General features: G+C 46.6%; 2 protein-coding genes across 10 annotated transcripts in view; one reads left to right on the plus strand and one right to left on the minus strand.

The window, feature by feature from the left end:
* Positions 1–9629, minus strand: part of Ppp2r2d (protein phosphatase 2 regulatory subunit Bdelta) — a 38525-nt gene extending 28896 nt beyond the window's left edge. Inside the window, exons 1-2 of one of the 2 annotated variants that reach the window (XM_052713406.1) lie at positions 9513–9629; positions 9338–9430 (exon numbers count right to left, since the gene is read on the minus strand). In XM_052713406.1, the coding sequence (XP_052569366.1) occupies positions 9338–9430; positions 9513–9519 (100 nt within the window). In that variant the 5' untranslated portion in view covers positions 9520–9629. The remainder of the gene's footprint in view (positions 1–9337; positions 9431–9512) is intronic. The other variant, XM_052713404.1, reaches the window with a different exon arrangement.
* A 100-nt stretch (positions 9630–9729) lies between these two features.
* Positions 9730–18862, plus strand: part of LOC128094831 (MAPK-interacting and spindle-stabilizing protein-like) — a 49336-nt gene continuing 40203 nt past the window's right edge. For 6 of the 8 annotated variants that reach the window (XM_052713411.1, XM_052713409.1, XM_052713412.1 and 3 more), the window contains exon 1: positions 9776–10075. The gene's annotated coding sequence lies outside the window, so the exon portion shown is untranslated. Of the gene's footprint in view, positions 10076–16547; positions 18509–18862 lie in introns of those variants that run through there. The other 2 variants (XM_052713415.1, XM_052713416.1) reach the window with 2 other exon arrangements.

An 18862-nucleotide genomic window follows, 5' to 3' on the forward strand; every position in this document is an offset into this window, starting at 1 on the left:
TAGCAGTTCTACCATTTGGTTTTCTATAAATATCACTGTATTTTTGTTTTGGTACAAAAACAATAAAATCTAGCAAGACAAAAAAAATGTGGCTGTTCTTCAAACCTGCCTTGTCTTGGTCATTCCGCTATTAATAGTTTTCTGCATGGCAGAGGTCCTCACAGCTTGGTCTGTGGAACCTTTAGGAACCCTTGGAGAACTCAAGGGTCAAAGCTGTATTGAAATGACGCAGATCTGTGCTCTGCTGGACCAATGCCATCCTCCGTGTGGATAAGCAGAGGCCACTGGCAGTCAGTCCAGCACCATGCTGCAGTAGCATCCTCAAGTTCTGCAGGACATCCATGTGGCAAAAGAAAAGGCAAAGAGCCAGTTTTCCTTAGGACTGTCCCCGACCAACACCGGAATCACTGACTTGACTTGCTCCCCATCCTGTAACCGGGCTTTTCTGTGTTTTCACCAAGTTTGTCTGCTGCTGCTTCATGCACATCTGTCTCCAGGAAAGGCACCTCCTTGCCATTGTTTTCATAGAATGCTCTCTTCATTTGCAACGGCTTACCAAGGTTGGTCATTCAGACTTTGACATGTGGTAGATTTTTGAAAATGAGCAAAGTGAGCATTTTACTTTAGTGAAAATTATGAATAAAATCTGTTGTCAATAATAAAATCCAGGTTTTTAAGAACACATTAGACTTTGGGAGTCTGTATCTACTGCTACTGCTGACCACTTACCCCTGCTGAGAAGTTTCTGAGGAAATCAATGGTAGCATTAACAAACATAATGAAAAAAAAAAAAAACTTCAAAAATCAGAATAGCGCCACACACAAATACTCCCATAAGGGTAAGAACTATGGAGTGTAGCTTGAGTTTTCCTGACTGGCCCACAGTCAGGACAAATCTCTCTCACCCGCCAGTCCCACAGCCACTCAAACCCGACCAAGTAAACACAGAGACTTATATTGGTTACAAACTGTATGGCCGTGGCAGGCTTCTTGCTAACTGTTCTTACAGCTTAAATTAATCCATTTCCATTAATCTATACCTTGCCACATGGCTCGTGGCTTACCGGCATCTTTACATGCTGTTTCTCATCATGGCGGCTGGCAGTGTCTCTCTGACTCAGCCTTCCACTTCCCAGCTCTATTCTCCTCCTTGTCCCGCCTATACTTCCTGCCTAGCCACGGGCCAATCAGTGATTTATTTATTGACCAATCAGCAACACATTTGACATACAGACCATCCCACAGCAATGGAGTCTGGCCTGACAGGGTATACAAGCTCCCCAATGGCCAGGCACCAGAGGCAGTAGGATCTCTGTGAGTTCGAGGCTAGCCTGGTCTATGGAGCTAGTTCCAGGACAGCCAAGGCTACAAAAAAAAAACCTGTCTCAAAGCAACAACAACAACAAAACCAAAACACACACACAAAAAAACCCAAACAAAAAACCCGGTGGTCCGGATCCCAACGTTTAGCTTAAGAACAAAGTCCCAACTAAGTAAAGAGCATAACACCCACCACTCCCTGGAAAGAGTAATTGCTTCTACATTTTCTAACTACAGTTTGAGGCCAAATTTTCTTCATGAACTTCAACAACCAACTGTGACAGACCCAATCTGGGGACAGATCTGAGGATTAGCTGTCTCTTACTAAGCCATTTTTAAAGGAATTGCTAAGTGGAAGACAATAGAATTCTTTTCACTAAACCTGTTTCATAAAAATAGTTTTTCATTAATAGAGTAACATATAGATTTATTTTACAGTGAAAAAATTTTTAAAAATTAAAAATTAAGCTGTTCTAATTTCAAATATAGTAAATATTGACAGGTCTAAGTCACATAGAAGTTTTCTGGGTCCCAAGTAAGATGCCTGAGAATCAGGAAGGCCAGTAAGGTATACCTTGAAGGTTCGAGGTCAGCAGGTAAAAGTTTGTACCCACATCTCTGCACAATGCCTTTCCATGTGTCCCACCTTTCTTTCCTCTAGACTGGCATCAGGCTGAAGAGACAGGTTTAACACTTGACATAGGGCGGTGGTGGCACACGCCTTTAATCCCAGCACTCGGGAGGCAGAGGCAGTCAGATCTCTGTGACCAGCCTGGTCTACAGAGTGAGATCCAGGACAGGTGCCAAAACTACACAGAGAAACCCTGTCACAAAAAAACCAAACCAAACCAAAACACCAAACAACAACAACAACCAAAACCCCCAAAACACTTGACATAGGACACTGTCAAACAAAGTCACACCAAGTGAAAGGACAGTCCAGAATGCAAAGTCTGAACTACTTGCCATTTGGCTCTGTGGAAAAGTGTACAAATTCCTGAGAGTTTGACTTCCTCCCGAGAACCTGTGCTCCTCTACCCAGTCATGCTCCAGATGCCGGCCAGGGTGACCTTCACACAGCTAGAGAGTTCTTATCACGCTTGCTTAGGACCTTCAGATCAGTCACTCATAGCACAACTCAAAGCCTTTGGCATGGGATCCAAGGGCTGTAGCATTATTACTAGCTGGGCTGGCCTGCCTCTCAGGGCATTCCTGCTTGCCAAAGGACCAAGTTGGGTTCTCATACTTCTCAGAAAGCCTTGCTTCTTATACCTCTCCTCAAAGCACTCTTTACCTCACATGTTCTCTTCTTCCTTTCTTGTCATGCCCTGACTTCCTCCCTTCCACCTCTACCTCCTCTGTGCAGTGGTCACTCCTCTCTGGTTCTCCACATGTCCTACACCTAGCAGGGATGCAATGCTCTACCCACTGACCAAACTTCATTTCTGCACTTCTTAGGCCAAGCACGGGCAGCCCTTCAGTGCACTTCTTAAGCCTCATATCACTATTCTTTTTCCATGCCTCCCACAGCAGCACAGGGTCAGCTCCTCTAAGTTGTACCCTAGGTACCAGCTGTGTCCCTGCTTGCCAGAGCTTTCCAGTTTTCTCTGGAATTCCATCAACTCTGTAATGGTCATAGGTAAAGTCCCCAATTTCTGGATGGGGAAATGGAAGTGTCCTGCTAAGCCAACACAAAGCTAGCAAGAGGGTAGAAACAGGGCTTGTACCTACATCTCTGCACACTGCCTTTCCATATATCCTGCCTTTTTGTACTGACTGGCAGCAAGCTGAAGAGATAAGCCTAACATGTGACATCAAGTCAAAGGACAGTCCTCAGTCAGGTGTGAAGAGCAGTTAGAGCAGGGATCTACCAACCAGGTGCAATCTGATGGAATAAGAAGGATCAGTGGCCCGTTGAGAATAGACAGGAAGCAAGAAGAATAATCTTGAACAGGAAAGAAACAGGGGCAATGAAGGAAAAGATGGCAACATTGTAGGGTAACAGTGAAAAAAAATCAAGATGCCAGGTCCAGAAGACAGGATTCAGTAGACTGCAGAGGTAAAAGGCAATCTCTGCTTATATACAGCTAAAAGCAAACATTTCAATTGGTTATTTAACATCCAGATTAGTACTTTAACCAGTAACCAAAGTACTGCACCCTTTATTTTATCATAAATCTTTTGGTGTGATTTCTAGACAATCAAGGGTCTGTAGGGGCCCTCACAACTGATAACTGCTGAATATACCCTGAACCGAGGATCTCCCTTCAAACAAGAAATCTTCACATCAAGGACTAAAAACACAGTGTTCATTTAATGCTAAGGACAATCTTGCAAACTACACCTAATTATGTAACTGTGACCAGGTCAACTCCCTGGTCATAGATCCAACTTCAAAGATACAAGTGACCGACGCAGTGAGGATGAAGAACTGCAGGGATCTTAGGAAGAGGCAGTGTCTGATTTCTCCTTCTCAGTTGAGTTCCACTGCAAACAACTTACTACTGGTTCACTTCACTGATGCTCTCCCTGACACACGTTCCTACAGACAAAATAAAAATGCTGCAACAGAGTGCAGAACTCAGATTGGAAATAATTCACCTTACCAAACTCCCTGTGCCACTGAAAAAGAAAGGGAAAAAAGCAGAAAGACCCACATTAAGCATCATTTTCCATTTCCATATGTGGAATCAGTCCTAACACATAAAGACTATGACTAAATATCCCACCCCTGATACCACATTCCCCACATTTAACTATCTATGAAATGAGATGTAATTTTTGTTTGTTTGTAGACAGGGTTTCTCTGCCTTAGCTGGCCTGGAACTCACAGAGATCTGCCTGCCTCTGCCTCCTGATTGCTGGGATTAAAGGTGTGTGTCACCACTGCTGGGCTGAGATGCATTTTACATTCAGTGAATCATAGTTACCTCCTGACTTTAGCCCAACTTCTGCTCATTTTGTTACCTTCTGGGGTTTGCTTCTTTCAAAACACTCCGTGACCCAAAGGAGGGCTTATCTTTTCTTTTAAAATCTTTTTATTTATGCCAGATCACTCAGCTTGCTAGCTCACTTATATAATTCCCAAGGTGTACTCTGGAGTTAAGCACATAGACCTTTAGTTTGACTTTGTATTATTTCCTTAGGTTAAAAAAGAAAAAGAAGTTAAGGTTGAATTTAAAGCAATAAACTCCCTCATGGATTAAGAAATGACAGGGCTGGCAAGTTGGCTCAGTGGACAGGCGCTTGCTACCAAAACTGATGAACCAAGTTTAATCCCTAGAACCCACATGGATCACTCCCCTAAATTGTCTTCCGATGCCTGCTCTCCAAATATAAGTTAAAAACAACAACAACAACAACAACAACAACAACAACAACAGGTTATCCAATTCCAAGTGGTCAGTCCTAAACACACACACATAGCAACACTACTAAATAGACTCTATAGGTTGCATTTATTCTTCCTGTGTATGTGAGTGTGTGTAACAGTAATAAAAGAGGTCAAGAATCTGAGTAGTAGTGGGGGGACATAGGAGGAATTGGAAGGGGCTGAGGAAGGTATAGACATGATATAAATGAAGAAAAGAAATTATTACAACAAAATAAACAAAAAGACAAGGAATTTAAAATTTTGAGTTCTGACATGAAGAAACTGGCTGTGACCCACTGGCTGATCTTATGATACCAAACTCAAAAACATCAAATTCAACATAAGACTCTCCTTCATCAGTTCCCCTCATTTCTTCTGGAAAAGCAACGAACACAAAAAGGGAGAGGCCCTGAGGTTCCTTGTGAGTGAGCTGACTCTAAGCTTGTTTTAAAAGTAGTAGGTGTCTGCCTTGTAGGGCTCCAGTTACAACTTGTCTGTGAGGCTTACTTTTTGATGTGAGATTTGAGAAAACGACACTACACTTGAACGCTTTACTTCTGACTTTATCTGTTAAGTATCCCCCCACCCCACCCCTCTCTGTTTTTTTTTTTTCAAGACAAGGTTTCTCTGTGTAATTTTGGCTATTCTGGAACTCACTCTGTAGACCAGGCTGGCCTCAAAACTCAGAGATCCGCCTGCCTCTGCCTCCCAGAGTGATGGGATCAAAGGCATGTTCTACTACTCCAGGCTATAAACATTCCTTTTTAAAGCATGCGGTTTTCCTGTGTTTTCAAAGGCATTTTAGTTCAACTGCTAGTGGTACAATCTCTGCTAACGAACAGATAGATTCTGAAAGGGGTTTCCCCAGGGCTGGCTAAAACTGGTTACTAGAGCAGCAAAGCACACACAGGCTTTGGAAACAGGCAGCCTCTGTTCTAGTCTGGCTATGGAGCTGAGGTGACCACTCTTTGTGCCTTGTTTGTGCATCTGAAACTGGGAAGAACGGCCTCTCAGATGGGTAAAGGTAAAATTAACTGTCACAGGCAGTGCTCCTGCACAATTTCTGGCTGGATCCTGTGCAAGGCCTAGGAAACAAGCCTTTAGCTTGAGGACTCAGTGCACCAAGTACAAACATGCAAAAGGTTGTAATGTCATGCAATATTCACCTGCAGGAAGAATGTTCAGGAATAGAGAGAGCAGGAGCTGGTGATCGAATCACTGCACATCACAAAATCTGCCCAAATAATTAATCCCTAAAGCAGTGACTAAAGCCCAGTACTTGGAAGTCCCCTAGGTTTGCTATTTTGATTCTGGCTTCCTAGTCTACTCTCCAACAGGAGGAGGAGAGCCAACCATTACTGTCAGTCACTCTCACATCTGGCCATCAGTAGACAATTACTAATCTCCCTGTGTGCCCAGCTTGCTCCCATTTGTAGGCGTAAAGGACTCACCGACCACACAAAGAAACCATGGTTTTGAGCAGAAATGGTGACTGGACTCACAGCAAAATCTCATTCTTATATACATAAAAGTAATCAAAGTGTGCACAGTTCAATACTGTATCAGGGGTTATTAGGTTAAAAACAGGAAACAAAAGCCCTTTTTATCTTGCTCTGCCTGGTTTGTCTATTTACACCCTACCCTCTGTCCCCCATGATCTCTGGGTATTGCTCGCCAGGTCAGAAGACCTCAGACTTAATCTCTAGGACACATCTGACTGCCTATGCCTAGGACCAAAGAAAGACAAGCAGGAGCAGCGCTACATGGAACTTTGCAGAGCTGAGCAAAAAGTCTCACAAGCTACAAGTTTCAACAGATAAATTTTGCCATACCTTCAGTTCTCAAATCCAAGCATCAGCACACGAAATAAACCCCTTGAAATGCCACCTTTAATTATCTCTCACCAACATTTCTTCATGCTTGAGTTTGGATAGGACTGGGGCAGTGATTCTTGTTGCTACAACAAGTCCTAGTTGCCAATGACTACCTTTGCCTTTTTAAACCATCACTGATAAATCAAACAATACCAGAGCTCTGTCTGACAAAAAGCGATGAAATTATAAATGATGAATTTTAAGAAGTATGTGTTAAACAGAAAATTGTGAACATACAATTAAAAAGAAAAATACAGGTAATTATCACAATATTATACACACATACAAAAGACTTGCTAACTAAAATTTTAGATGTACTCAAAGTTTTACTATAATACAAAGGATGGGCAGAGGTGGTGCGCACACGCCTTTAGTCTCAACACAACCTTTTACGGTGGGAGGTGGAAGCAAGCAGATCTCTGAGTTCAAGGTCAGCCTGGTCTACAGAGTTCCAGGACAGTCAAGACTACACAGAGAAACCCGGTCTGGAAAAACCAAAAAACAAAACTTAAAACAAAACACAACACAAGAAGTTCTAATCAGTTTACCACAAGCAACAAAATATTTCTGTCAAGATTTATAAAGGAAAGAATACCATTTTCCAAAGTATAAAGTCAGTTTAATTTCATTTAACTTATCAATGGAAACCAAACCAAACCATACAGAAACCAGAAATTAAGGCCAACCCACCTTCCTACCACCATTATTCCCATAGCTACAATAATCACAGAAGTAAGGCTGACCTGTCACCTACTTGGCACATGCAAAATGAAACACAGTAATACATTTTATGCCAACACAGAAGAAACAAAATCAATAAACTACTTCACATAAAAGTCATCTGGCTTCAGTCTCAAACCACGTATCTCTGCGACTTTCCGGAGAGCAGTTTCACCTGGTCTGGTCTTGTCTGTCCCCTGGGACCACAGACCTCCAGATGTTCTCGAGGATCATGAGTCAGGCCAGACACTGGCAGGAAGACACAGGGTGAAGGGGGAAACAAGAAGCAGGACAAGACATCTGAGAAGAGGCTGCTGGTGGCAAGGACAGTGGGTGGGGTGAACAGACTTCTTTCAAAAGAAAGGCAAAGGTCCATGTTTATTAGATGGCTGAACAAGTTTCAATGACTCTACTATAAAATGCTAATGCTCTAAGAATGGATTCCACAACCCTCAAGCTCTCTTAGTTCCTTGTCTACTAACCTCCAGCCACAGCACATTTAAAGCTGGGATTAGGGGAAAGACAAAGCAACAAAGTCTTACGGAAAGCAGGGCATTGTGGTGAACGCCAAAGAATTCAAGGCCAAAGTCAGGTGTGGTGGTGTCCGCCTTTAATCCTAGCATTCCTGACATCCCACCCCTTTAATTCCGGGCAGAGGCAGGCGGATCTCTATGAGTTTGAGGACAGCCTGGTATACAGAGCTGATTCCAAAACAGCCAGGGCTGTCACACTGATAAATCCATCTTAAGAAACAAAAACAAAAAGAATTCAAGGCCAGCCTCAGAAGGAGTTTGAGCTGGTCAGATGGCTCAGCAGGTAAAATCAACTGCTGTTAAGCCTGATGATGACCCGAGTTCAATCCCTGGGACTCATAAGGTAAAAAGAATCAATTCCGACAAGTTGTCCTTTAACCCTGACCTGTGCAGGGTAAAGTACACACTCACACTCAAACACACACACAATATAAATAAATAAAAGCGTAGAAAAGAAAGTTAAGTGTGTGCTTGACATTCCAGCACTTGGGCAGGATGGGGCAGACTCGATGGCCTTGGAGTTCAAGGCCGGCCGGGGCTACAAAACCAAGAACTTTTCTCAACCAACCAACCAAAACAAACCCAAAAAACCCGAGAACGAAGTCTGGAGGAGTGACTTTGAAAGAGCAGCAGAGGAAGAGAAGACACTCAGCAGTGGAATATCGCTACTGCAGAGCTTCGGGAGACCTCAGGACCAAGAGATGTTAGCCCAGGGCTGACCAGTGTCTCTCTGGCTTGAGATTGGACTGGGCAGTGGGACGCCTACGTCCACTGAGGAGGGCACCCAATATCTCAAGAGTTCAGTCTCGCACCGAATGGGCCCCAGAGACCAATAACCTTGCATGGATCTCCTTTTCCCTTGTACAGGCCCCAAAGAGACCAGAGTCCACGGTCCCCTTTTATACCACACAGGCCCCTACATCAGTGTGTGAGACATGATTTACCCCACAGGGCCTCAAGACCAACGGCCATGCCCCTCCACCCCCCAACATATGGGCCTCATCTTACCCTACAGTACCAACTCTTAGCTCAATCCCAGGGTCACAGTCAGAGACCAGTGTCTACAGCCTTGCCTCCCTACAGACTCTGGGGGCCTGCATTCAAGACAGTTGTACACCCTAGACTCCAGAGACCTGTGGCCATAGATCTACCCACTTTACCCCGCATGGTTTGATCTGTGTCTCCCGCCTTACCTCCTCAGACTCCCCACAGCCTTCCGAGGCTGGCGTCCACGGCCATCTGCCCATTGACCCCCCGAGGCTGGCGTCCATGGCCATCCCCCCAGAGCCTCGCAAGGCTAGCGCCCACTGCCGTCTCCCCAACAGATCCCCGAGGCGGGCCTCCGCCGCAGTCTCTCCCCACGCAGGCTCCCTACAGCCGCCCCGCCCTCTCTTCAGCCGCTGGCCGGCCGAGGGTCTCCCAGGACAGCACCGGCCAGGAGGGCACAGGCGGCCGCATTCGGGCCGGCGGTTGAGCGTGACCTTGCTCCCGGGGCTAGGGGGTCGGTCGGGTCTCACCTTCCGCCACGTCCTCGTCGACAGCGCCCTTCACCTGCGAGAAGCACCACTGGAAGTCGTTGCCGCCCGCCGGGCAGCCGCCTCCTCCGGCTCCTGCAACACAGCGCGCCGTCAGGCCGGCCCCGCCCCGTCCCACCACCGTCCGTCCACCCGCCCGCTCGCGCACGGCTCTTACCTGCCATGGCGCGGGCGGGACGCGCCCAGCTGAGCGCGGCCGACCGAGGCGCTACGAGCGCTCAGCCTCGGCCGCCGCCGCCGCTCCCGCCGCCGCCGCCGCCGCCGCTGCCGGGGAGGGAATTTTTTCCCTTTTCAAAATGGCGCCCAATGTCCGTCGCCCCGCTGGATGACGTCATCCCCCTCCGCCTCCTCCGACGGCCAGTGCCGCGGGGGCTGCCGGGAGCGCACCGTACGCCGACTGCGTCTGCGCGAGCCGTCTTGAGGTTGGACACGCGTAGCCGCTGCAGACCGTGAAAAGAACGTCTTGGGATAGTCCACCGGCAGGTACAGGTGGCCTTCTCGAATCGTGTTGAAGGCTAGGACGCGACGCCCCAGGCCTGCGTCTTTAAGGCTTTCAGACTTGCTTCTGCAGCCGGCTAGACTCGCTGCCCGTAGGCCCAGACCCTTCCCCACAGCTGAGCCAACCGAGACGCGGAACCTCCGTGAATCTGCAGATAGAGAGCGATCGGCAGTGGGCAGGCGGGGCCTCTGAGCCACCAGCATCTGGAGCCCAGCACCTGAGTGCGTAACTTTGCCCATCTCCCACGCTCTCTTGCCCCAGTATCTTAACCTCTGCGCACCGTTAGCATCAGAATGCTACTTCAGAGGGGTCCTTAATCTCTTAGTATAGCCCTAGGGAAGGCTTTTTTTTTTTTTTGGTTGATTTTTGCTTTATTTGTGGGTGTTTTTTTATTTTTTATTTTTTTTAAAGCATAAAGAGGGATTATTCGCTGGTGGGCTTGACGTATTCGAAATCAACTTTCATAGATACTGTGAAGTCGGCAGTGGGCGTATTGTACCACTAGAGGGCAGTTGTTCCAAACCACAGCATTCTCCACTCCACAAATGCTGGTCTGCCTTTTAGCAGGCTCCTGCCTGTTCTCAGTCTTGGCTGGAACGCTGCATGTGTAGAGTTGATTTCATCTGTCCTGGTGGAGGTTACTCCTCAATGGAGAAGAGACAATAAGAAAAACATAGCAGAGAAGGAGGGAAAGGAGAAGGAGCAGGAGAGATGGCATCTTAAGAGAGCGATTAGGCCGGGCGGTGGTGGCGCACGCCTTTAATCCCAGCACTCGGGAGGCAGAGCCAGGCGGATCTCTGTGAGTTCGAGGCCAGCCTGGTCTACAGCGCGAGATCCAGGAAAGGCGCAAAGCTACACAGAGAAACCCTGTCTCGAAAAACGAAAAAAAAAAAAAAAGAGAGCGATTGGAGGAGACAAGAGTGCAAGCCCTGCGAAGTCTTGGGCAGCTGCTAGAAGTGGGAACAGACAGTGCACACGCAGGTCCACCCAGACCTTTTCTTTTTTCGTTCTTTGAATTTATTCTTATGCAGTTACACACACACACACACACACACACACACACACACACACACACACACACACACACACACACACACTTTTGGTCAGGGTTTTGCCATGTAATCCGAGGCTGACCTCCACGGCACCTAGCTTCCTGATTTGTTTAAGGGGCAGCAAGAAACCGGAGAAAATGGCCGAGGAAGGCTAGTAGTGGAGGCAAGGCAGGAAGCCGTTTTCAGGAGGGTGGACTCTAATGAGATGGCTGGCTGTGGCCATGAGTTGGGGAGAGTCATGATGGAAAAGTGCCTTCCATCAGCAGCACCCAGGTTTGCTTCTGAAAGCAACTGTCTCTGTGGTAAGTAGGAGGATAAAATGAGGTGCAGGTGTCTGGGTGTGTGAGACTAATGGAGAAGAAGAAGAGGGAGACACATGGGCATTGAAGGTGTGGGAGTAGTGACGGGTGACGCCCTAGAGCTTCAGGATTGTTAAGAGCACATGCATAATCATGGGAGCACATGCTGGGGAGGAGCTGACCCTGGGCAGCCAAAGAGACTTGAAGAAGGAATTCCAGGCCTTGGAAGGAGCATTCTGAGACTGCTTGCAGAACTGGGGTCTAAGTTAAGTTTATGTGAACTCCATATAGAGCATAGGTATCTCAAGTAACACCAGGTTAAATATTCCATTCTGCCAAATTGTAGCTGCATGTTTAAAACATGCCGTGAGCAAAATGGCTCCCACTGTCAGATGTGTGTCCATGTGCACTGGGATGCATCTGTATGAAGAATAGTAGTCTGAGTGTAAGTAGCTGCCCTAATAACTAGTGATGGGCAGTGTGTATCAGGAAATGAACTCTTGAGTAAAAAGAAGAGGGAGGAGAAGGATCAAGGAGGAAAGGGGGGCCGTGAGCACCTGGAGGAGGAGATAGCCATCACTACCACCCTTATTGCAACCAACCTGACATCACTGAAGTGAAGAATGGGGTATCACTCAGTTTCTGACACTGGCACACATGGCTTCTGCACATTCTATCTGAAGCATCTGGAAAGCAGGCTCTTGCTGCTCTGCGCATCTGTCTGTGCATCAGCTCTAGCTCTGTCTTAGATGCAGCACTGTGACAATGAGCAGAGATTTAGATACCAGACAGACTGTGAATGTCACATCTCAGAACCTCAACTTCCTTACCTCATAAATGGACTGTCCTCACGCAGCTCTCAGAGTCCCCTCTGCATAGCTGCACTGTGATCATTGGTGTGGTCACAAATCATTAGATGTTGAAGAATACACTTTTTTTTTTTTTTTTTTGGTTTTTCGAGACAGGGTTTCTCTGTGTAGCTTTGCGCCTTTACCTGGGACTCACTTGGTAGCCCAGGCTGGCCTTGAACTCACAGAGATCCGCCTGGCTCTGCCTCCCGAGTGCTGGGATTAAAGGCGTGCGCCACCACCGCCCGGCTGAAGAATACACTTTAATGCTGAACTGGCTCTTGTGGCTTGTTTTGAAGTACTGGGTCACAGTTTGACCTCTGTGTTGCCACTGTCTGGGGCTAGAATCCTTTTTTTCTTTTTCCTTTTTTTTGTTTTTTTTCGAGACAGAGTTTCTCTTTGTAGCTTTGGAGCCTGTCCTGGAACTCAGTCCGTAGACCAGGCTGGCCTCAGAAATCCACCTGCCTTACCTCCTGAGTGCTAAGATTAAAGGTGTGCGCCACCACCGCCTGGCTTACTAGAACCCTTCTTACAGTGACTTTGGATGAGTTTGACTTTGATCATTTTATTTTCTTTTTTAAAAGGCAGTTTGATTAATTTTTTTTCATTGTTTTGTTTGTTTGAGACGAGAACTTACTATGTAGCCTTGGTTGTCTTGGAACTCTATGTAGACCAGGTTGGCCTCACTCAGAAACTCCTCTGCCTTTTCCTCCTGAGTGTTGGGATTCAAGGCTTGGACCACTGTTCTAGTTAGGGTTACTATTGCTATGATAAACACCATGACCTTTGGGGTTGGGGGTTACTTAACTTCCACATTATAGTCCATCATTGAAGGAAGTCATGGCAGGAACTCAAACAGGGCAGGAACCTGGAAGCAGGAGCTGATGCAGAGGTCATGGAGGGGTGCTGCATATTGATTTGCTCCTCATGGCTTGGTCAGCCTGCTTCCTTATAGAACCCAGGACCACCAGTCCAGAGGTGGCCACACCCACAATGGACTGGACCGTTCCCTATCAATCACTAATTAAGAAAATGCCTAACAGGTTTGCCTACAGCCAGATCTTATGGAGACATTTTCTCAATTGAGGTTCCCTCTCAGATGACTTTACCCTGTATCACCTTGACATAAAATGAGCCAGCACAGGCCAAATTTATTTTTTTTTAATGTATGCATGTCTATGCTAAGGCCAGAAGAATGTGTTGGATCCTCTAGTATTGGGAGTTACAGGAAGTTGTAATTTGCCTGACATGGGTGCTAGGAACCAAATCAGGACCTATGGAAGAGCAGCAGAGCCATCTCCAGCCTCATCATTTTTTACTGCTTACTTTAATACGGAGTAGGATAGTACCTGCCTTTGTTCCCCACCTCCACTCTATCCCCACTTGCTTCTCTTGTCTCTATTGTCCTCCTCTAAGTGTGTGGTCCTGTCCTCATGTGAACTCCTGTGGGTCATTCTTTAGAGACCTTAAGTTACTGTGCTTAAGGTCTCTAAAGAATGACCCACAGGAGTTCTGGCCCCTGCCTTCTTTGGTCTTAAGGTCTCCACAGCAATAGTAAGTAATGAATAAAACAAATACTGTCTGTTGAGTGAGACTGATTTAGTCTCTGTGCACAGGAGCTCAGAGTCCATCAGGCGCAGGTCATCTCTGAGTCATATCTGTCTGCTGTGTAAGGAGGGGGACAGGAGGGAGTCTGTGAGAGCTCAGCAAAGAGTAGGGATCTGAGCTTTAGCCAGAAAGGTGGGTGCTGAGGCTATTGGGGGAGCATCAGTGAGCTTGATGGGTGATAAGGGTTGAGGAAGCAATGAGAGGACAGAGAGGGTACGGAAAGTTCAGTGTCTTTGAAGTGGGAGTGGAATGTCATTCAGATGAGACTATCTTCTTTGGGGAGCAACATGGAGACCTAAGGAACTGGCTCCACCCACACATGCAGGAGAGCACCCTCCAAGAGGCTTCTGCTGCAGGAAATGGGACCTCAGGAGAAGCTATGGATTGTTCTGGTGGTGCTCACCCTGTAGTCTCTTCAAGCTCTCCTGTACCATAAATCCAAGGAGCCTTAGAACCTTGAACCTGGAGAAGTCCAGGCCTCTGCAGCACACGTGTCTTGTAGAGGGTGAAGCATCAGGGCTGCTACCACCTTGGGCTGTGACACAGACCTTGAGTCCCTATACTGGATAGTCAGGTAGCCAGTGTAGGCCAGCCACGAGGATCATGGTTAACAGGAGTCTCCAGTTTCTTAAAAGGTTCTGTTTCCAAAGCTCTTTGACTCTGTTAATAGGAATTCAATGGGAGTAGCAGTATTGTCAATCATGGCCTAATCTCAGGTAAGACTGTAGAAACTTGGTTGATTCATGTAGCTATATGCCAGCACTAACTTCAGTCTAAGCTACCATCCTGATTCAGACTTTCTAGCTCCTTGGGGCTGGGCAGGAACCTGGGGGAGAAGGCAGGTGAACACAGAGAAGCCCTGGGGAGAGGCAGGAGCAGGAGTCCTGGGACAATTATACTTTGCTGTAGTTACTACCCAGTTGCCAGCCTCCTTGCCTGGAATCCCTAAGATTGCGCTTGGCCAGATTCCAGTGACACTTCTGGAATCTCTAGGGTGTCACCCAAGGTATCAGAAGCAGGTGCATTACCTAATATGTACCCATTGGATTTGGAAGATGTTCCTCGTATCTGTGCATGTGTGTCATTGGCAATTCAGAGGCCATTGAAGAGCTTAGTGTATGAATCAGGCACTTACTGCTAATCTCTCCCCACACTCTAGACATAGCATCCTGCCTAGGAGTGGAGACTCAGCACCAAGTTCATAACTTTCAGGATCCACAAGTCCTGGTGTCAGTAGAAAGCACTTGCCTTACCACTTACCTGCGTTAGTTCAGAAACTCCCGAGGCCATGATGTTAACCTATGGGAGTGCATCAGCTCCTTCTGCTGCCCTCCATGGTGCTGTTCCTCCCATCTCTAAAGGGGAGGCAGAGGTAGAAGCAGAGGGCTGAGACCTGCTGTCCTTGTTGACATAGGGTGCAGCTTGGTTTCTTCATCTTAAGCTGATACACAGATATTCAGGCACGTCTCTGTTCTACATTTTGGAGCAACACAGCAGGCCCTAAATTAGGAGCAGAGCACAGACTTCACTGAATCCATGCACAGCAGGTCTCTGGTGTAGAGGCTTGTGAAAACTTTTCCTCTCTAAATTTGGTAGATACCTGTGCATTTTCTATTTTTTTTTAAACTGTCAGCTACTTGATTTTTTTTTGAATTCTTGACTCACATATTTTAAAGTGAGAGAAAAACACTTGCTCATTTTGAGTGCTTTTCTGAAAAAAAAAATTCACAGATGGGGATAACTTCATTTCAAAAATAAAAATACAGCTTCCCAATATTCTGTAATACGGCTTTGTTCTCTAAATTACAAAATCAAGGCAGCTTGAGAGCAGTGCAGAGCCGGAATGACAGCAGAAGGCATGGAACTGGAGGCACACTCCGTTCAGCGACTTGCAGTTTTTCTTCACTGGGAACCTATTAGAACTTAAATTATGCACAATAAATGTCACATCTTTCCCCATTTATCTTAGTAACTTAGGAATCCTGTATATTGGGAAAAGCTCTTTGTACATCAAAGCTCCTTAACAATGTGAGTTGTCTCATCTTCTCGTGGGAGGAAATGTCAGCTTGATTGATGTGATCTGGGGAGTGAAGGCTGCTCTGAGGAGAGGCCCAGTGCACAGTCTTCTCTCTTCTGCCTCAACTCTGATTGCTTGCTCTGTGGAGATCCCTCTTAGGGCAGCCTCTTCATATTAGCACCTGACATTTACCCCATGAGTCACTGTTAGAAACACACCACCACCAGGAACAGATCCCACATGAAGCCTAGTGACTCATTGTAGCTGAATCTCTTGCCCATCCAGAACAAGGAAGGGACAGCAAGAATATGTTCTTCAAAACTTAACCCAAGGTGACCCCATGTCCTGTCCTCTGATCCCTTAGAACTAACACAGGAGCTTGATCTTAGGAACTTGACAGTAGCTGCTGGGACTTAGCCTAATGTGAGTGTCCAGCTGGAGCAGCGCTCCCCATCACCACACTCCAGTGCAGGACCTAGGTAAATATAGAGGGTGTCACCCTAGTGGCCAAGGCCAGGAGCCCAACAGAGTCAGGAACCAAAGCTTCTGCTCCACCAGATTGGAAGACTCACCTCCCTCCCTCTCTTTCTTGTAAGTCTCATGTGGGCCAGTCTGACCTTGGTCTCTATGTAGTCCAGGATGATGTTGAACTCCTGGGCCTTCTTGCCTCTGTATTCCTAATGCTGGGATCGCAGGTGTGCACACAGGTATATACTGACAAATGTGTGCCACCAATGCTTCTCTGAGCTAGTTTCTTCATCATCAATAGTTAGGAGTGACAGTTCCTAGCAGAAGTGGGAATCATTTATGGGTCCTAGTCCAACACACACACACACACACACACACACTATATATATATATATATATATATATATCCATAGAAGTACCAGATGCCTGATCCAGCCCTTCTTGGAGGAGCTTCACTAAGTACAAAGCTGGCAGCTGGTGCTTTCTTCATCAGGGAGCTGCTGCCCTCTGCTGGTTGAGACAGTGGAAGCCGCTCAGTGCCTACCTTGGAAGTCCTGGAAAAGACCAAGGTGATGGGGAGGTGATTGGAATTCTGTTTTCACAAAAGCATCCTGGGAGCAGAAATCTCTTGAGATCAGAAACTGAGCCCTACCCCTATAAGCTGACAGAATCTTTACACACTCACAAACCCACTGTAAAATCCTGGACAGAAACCTCTTATCAGCCTTTTGAGTGGGGGTGAGGTCATTAGGATGCATAGACATGCCCTGTCCCTGACCTTTGGCCTTGTCTCTCACCTGCTGCCAGAGATGGGGGAGTGGGAGGAAGAAGAAAGGAGAGCAGGAAACAGTGAGTGGAAACAGGGCAGGTGTGTGTGTGTGTGTGTGTGTGTGTGTGTGTGTGTGTGTGTGTGTGTGTGTGTGTGTTTGTGTACACAAGTTTGCATTTCTTGACAGACCTGGCCCAGTCACCCTCATAAAGCAGAACAGGTCTCTGCCCTATGGGGTTCTGGGGAAAATGTGATGGCTGTCTCTAAGGCATGCCTGATGGTTCTGTGTCTGGCTCAAGGATGAGACTTTTGGGCTCAGGTCTTCATAGGAGACCCATCTGGCCTTCAGCCAGACATCTTGTTTGTGACTGAAGTTTTGATAAACATGACCCATGTCCTTGGAAAAACATACCCCGTGTACTCGTTGTGGTTTATTACTATTTTGATGTAGAAATCAAGTGTCAACTCAGAAGAGAAGCAATAGTGCCCCTGTACTGGTGGAGCAGGAAACTTAGGCTGACCAAGGCTTTTGGTCTGAGCACGTGGCTATGTCTGCTCTCAGGTCTGAGCTGTCTTGGTTCTCCCAGGGCAGAAGCCAAGCCCACAAGTTCTTTTGGGAGACAGACTCGATCTGGCGGCTTCTGCCCTAGCTTCTCTCTGAGCTGGAAAGTCCGGCTGACTCTTCTTTAGTGATCTCTGTCCCCCTCAGCCCTTCTGTCAACCATCTGCAGGAGTCATCATAAGAACCCAGCAGAGGCAGGCAGATCTCAGAGTTTGAGGAGAGGTTGGTCTATAGAGTGAGTTCCAGAACAGACAAGGTTACACATAGAAAAATCAAAACGAAAACAAACAAAAAATGCCAGCATCTGTCTGATACTACTCTTAGTGAAACTTCCCATGATTCCTCTCGAAATGTGAGAGCCTCTCTAAACCTTACCTAGATGCTGAAGCCAGCCAGGAGGCCTAAGGCCCCCTTATGCCTCCTTGTGATCTCATATGCCATTTCTCCTTAGACTAACCCTTTCCCGTGCTAACTGTTGAGGCTGATGTATCTATGCTTCCATTCCCTAAACTGTGAGTGAAGCCTCATTGGGACATGATGTTTTGGATATAATCAAGCTGAGAGGCTTTTAAAATTCTTTATTATGTGTATGGGTATTTTGTTTGCATTATGTCTGTGTATCACCTGTGTGTCTAGTGCTTGTAGGCAGCAAGGGTTCAGTTAACTGCTGAGCCATCTCTCCAGTCCCTAGTTGAGGGTCTTGAGATGATAACATGGTTATCTGGAGCCCCCGATAGCGTGGAAAGTAATTTTGTTGTAGAGGTAAAGGGAGAAAAACAGAGGAGCAAATGAGATGGAGACTGAGGGGGCCGCTGCAGTGATGTCCTCTAGTTGTCTCTATGGCTAGAAGGCAGAAGGAAGGACCTTAGAATTTCTGGAAGGTGCCTAGCCGAGCCCACAGTGAGGCTGGTTGTGAACATCTGGTATCCTGAGCTGAGGGAGAGTACACTTCTGTTGCTGAAAGTCATGAAGTCTGCCAATTGGTTACAGTAGCTGGATGACCAGTATACCAACCAGCCCTCTTTCTCTGGGTACGTCTGTGTTTTTTGACACTAGCTCTTTACCAGGGATATTTTTTTATTTCATTTTTGAGATTATAAAAATTATAACATTTCTCCTTTCCCTTTCCTCCCTCAAACCCTCCCATGTACTCCTCCCCGCTCTTCTTCAAGTTTATGGCCTCCTTTTTAACTAATTGTTATTGCATATATGTGTGTGTGTGTGTGTGTGTGTGTGTGTGTGTGTGTGTGTGTATGTGTGTGTGTGTATAAATACAAATATTCCTAAATATAACCTGTTCAGTCTGTATAATGCTACCTTTTTATATGTTTTCAGGGCTGACCGTTTGGCACTGGACAACCAATTGGTGTGCCCTTCCCTAGGGA

Source organism: Peromyscus californicus, unplaced genomic scaffold, assembly GCF_007827085.1.
Source record: "Peromyscus californicus insignis strain IS unplaced genomic scaffold, ASM782708v3 Scaffold_4__1_contigs__length_199733344, whole genome shotgun sequence".
In the NCBI taxonomy this organism is placed as follows: Eukaryota; Metazoa; Chordata; class Mammalia; order Rodentia; family Cricetidae; genus Peromyscus; species Peromyscus californicus.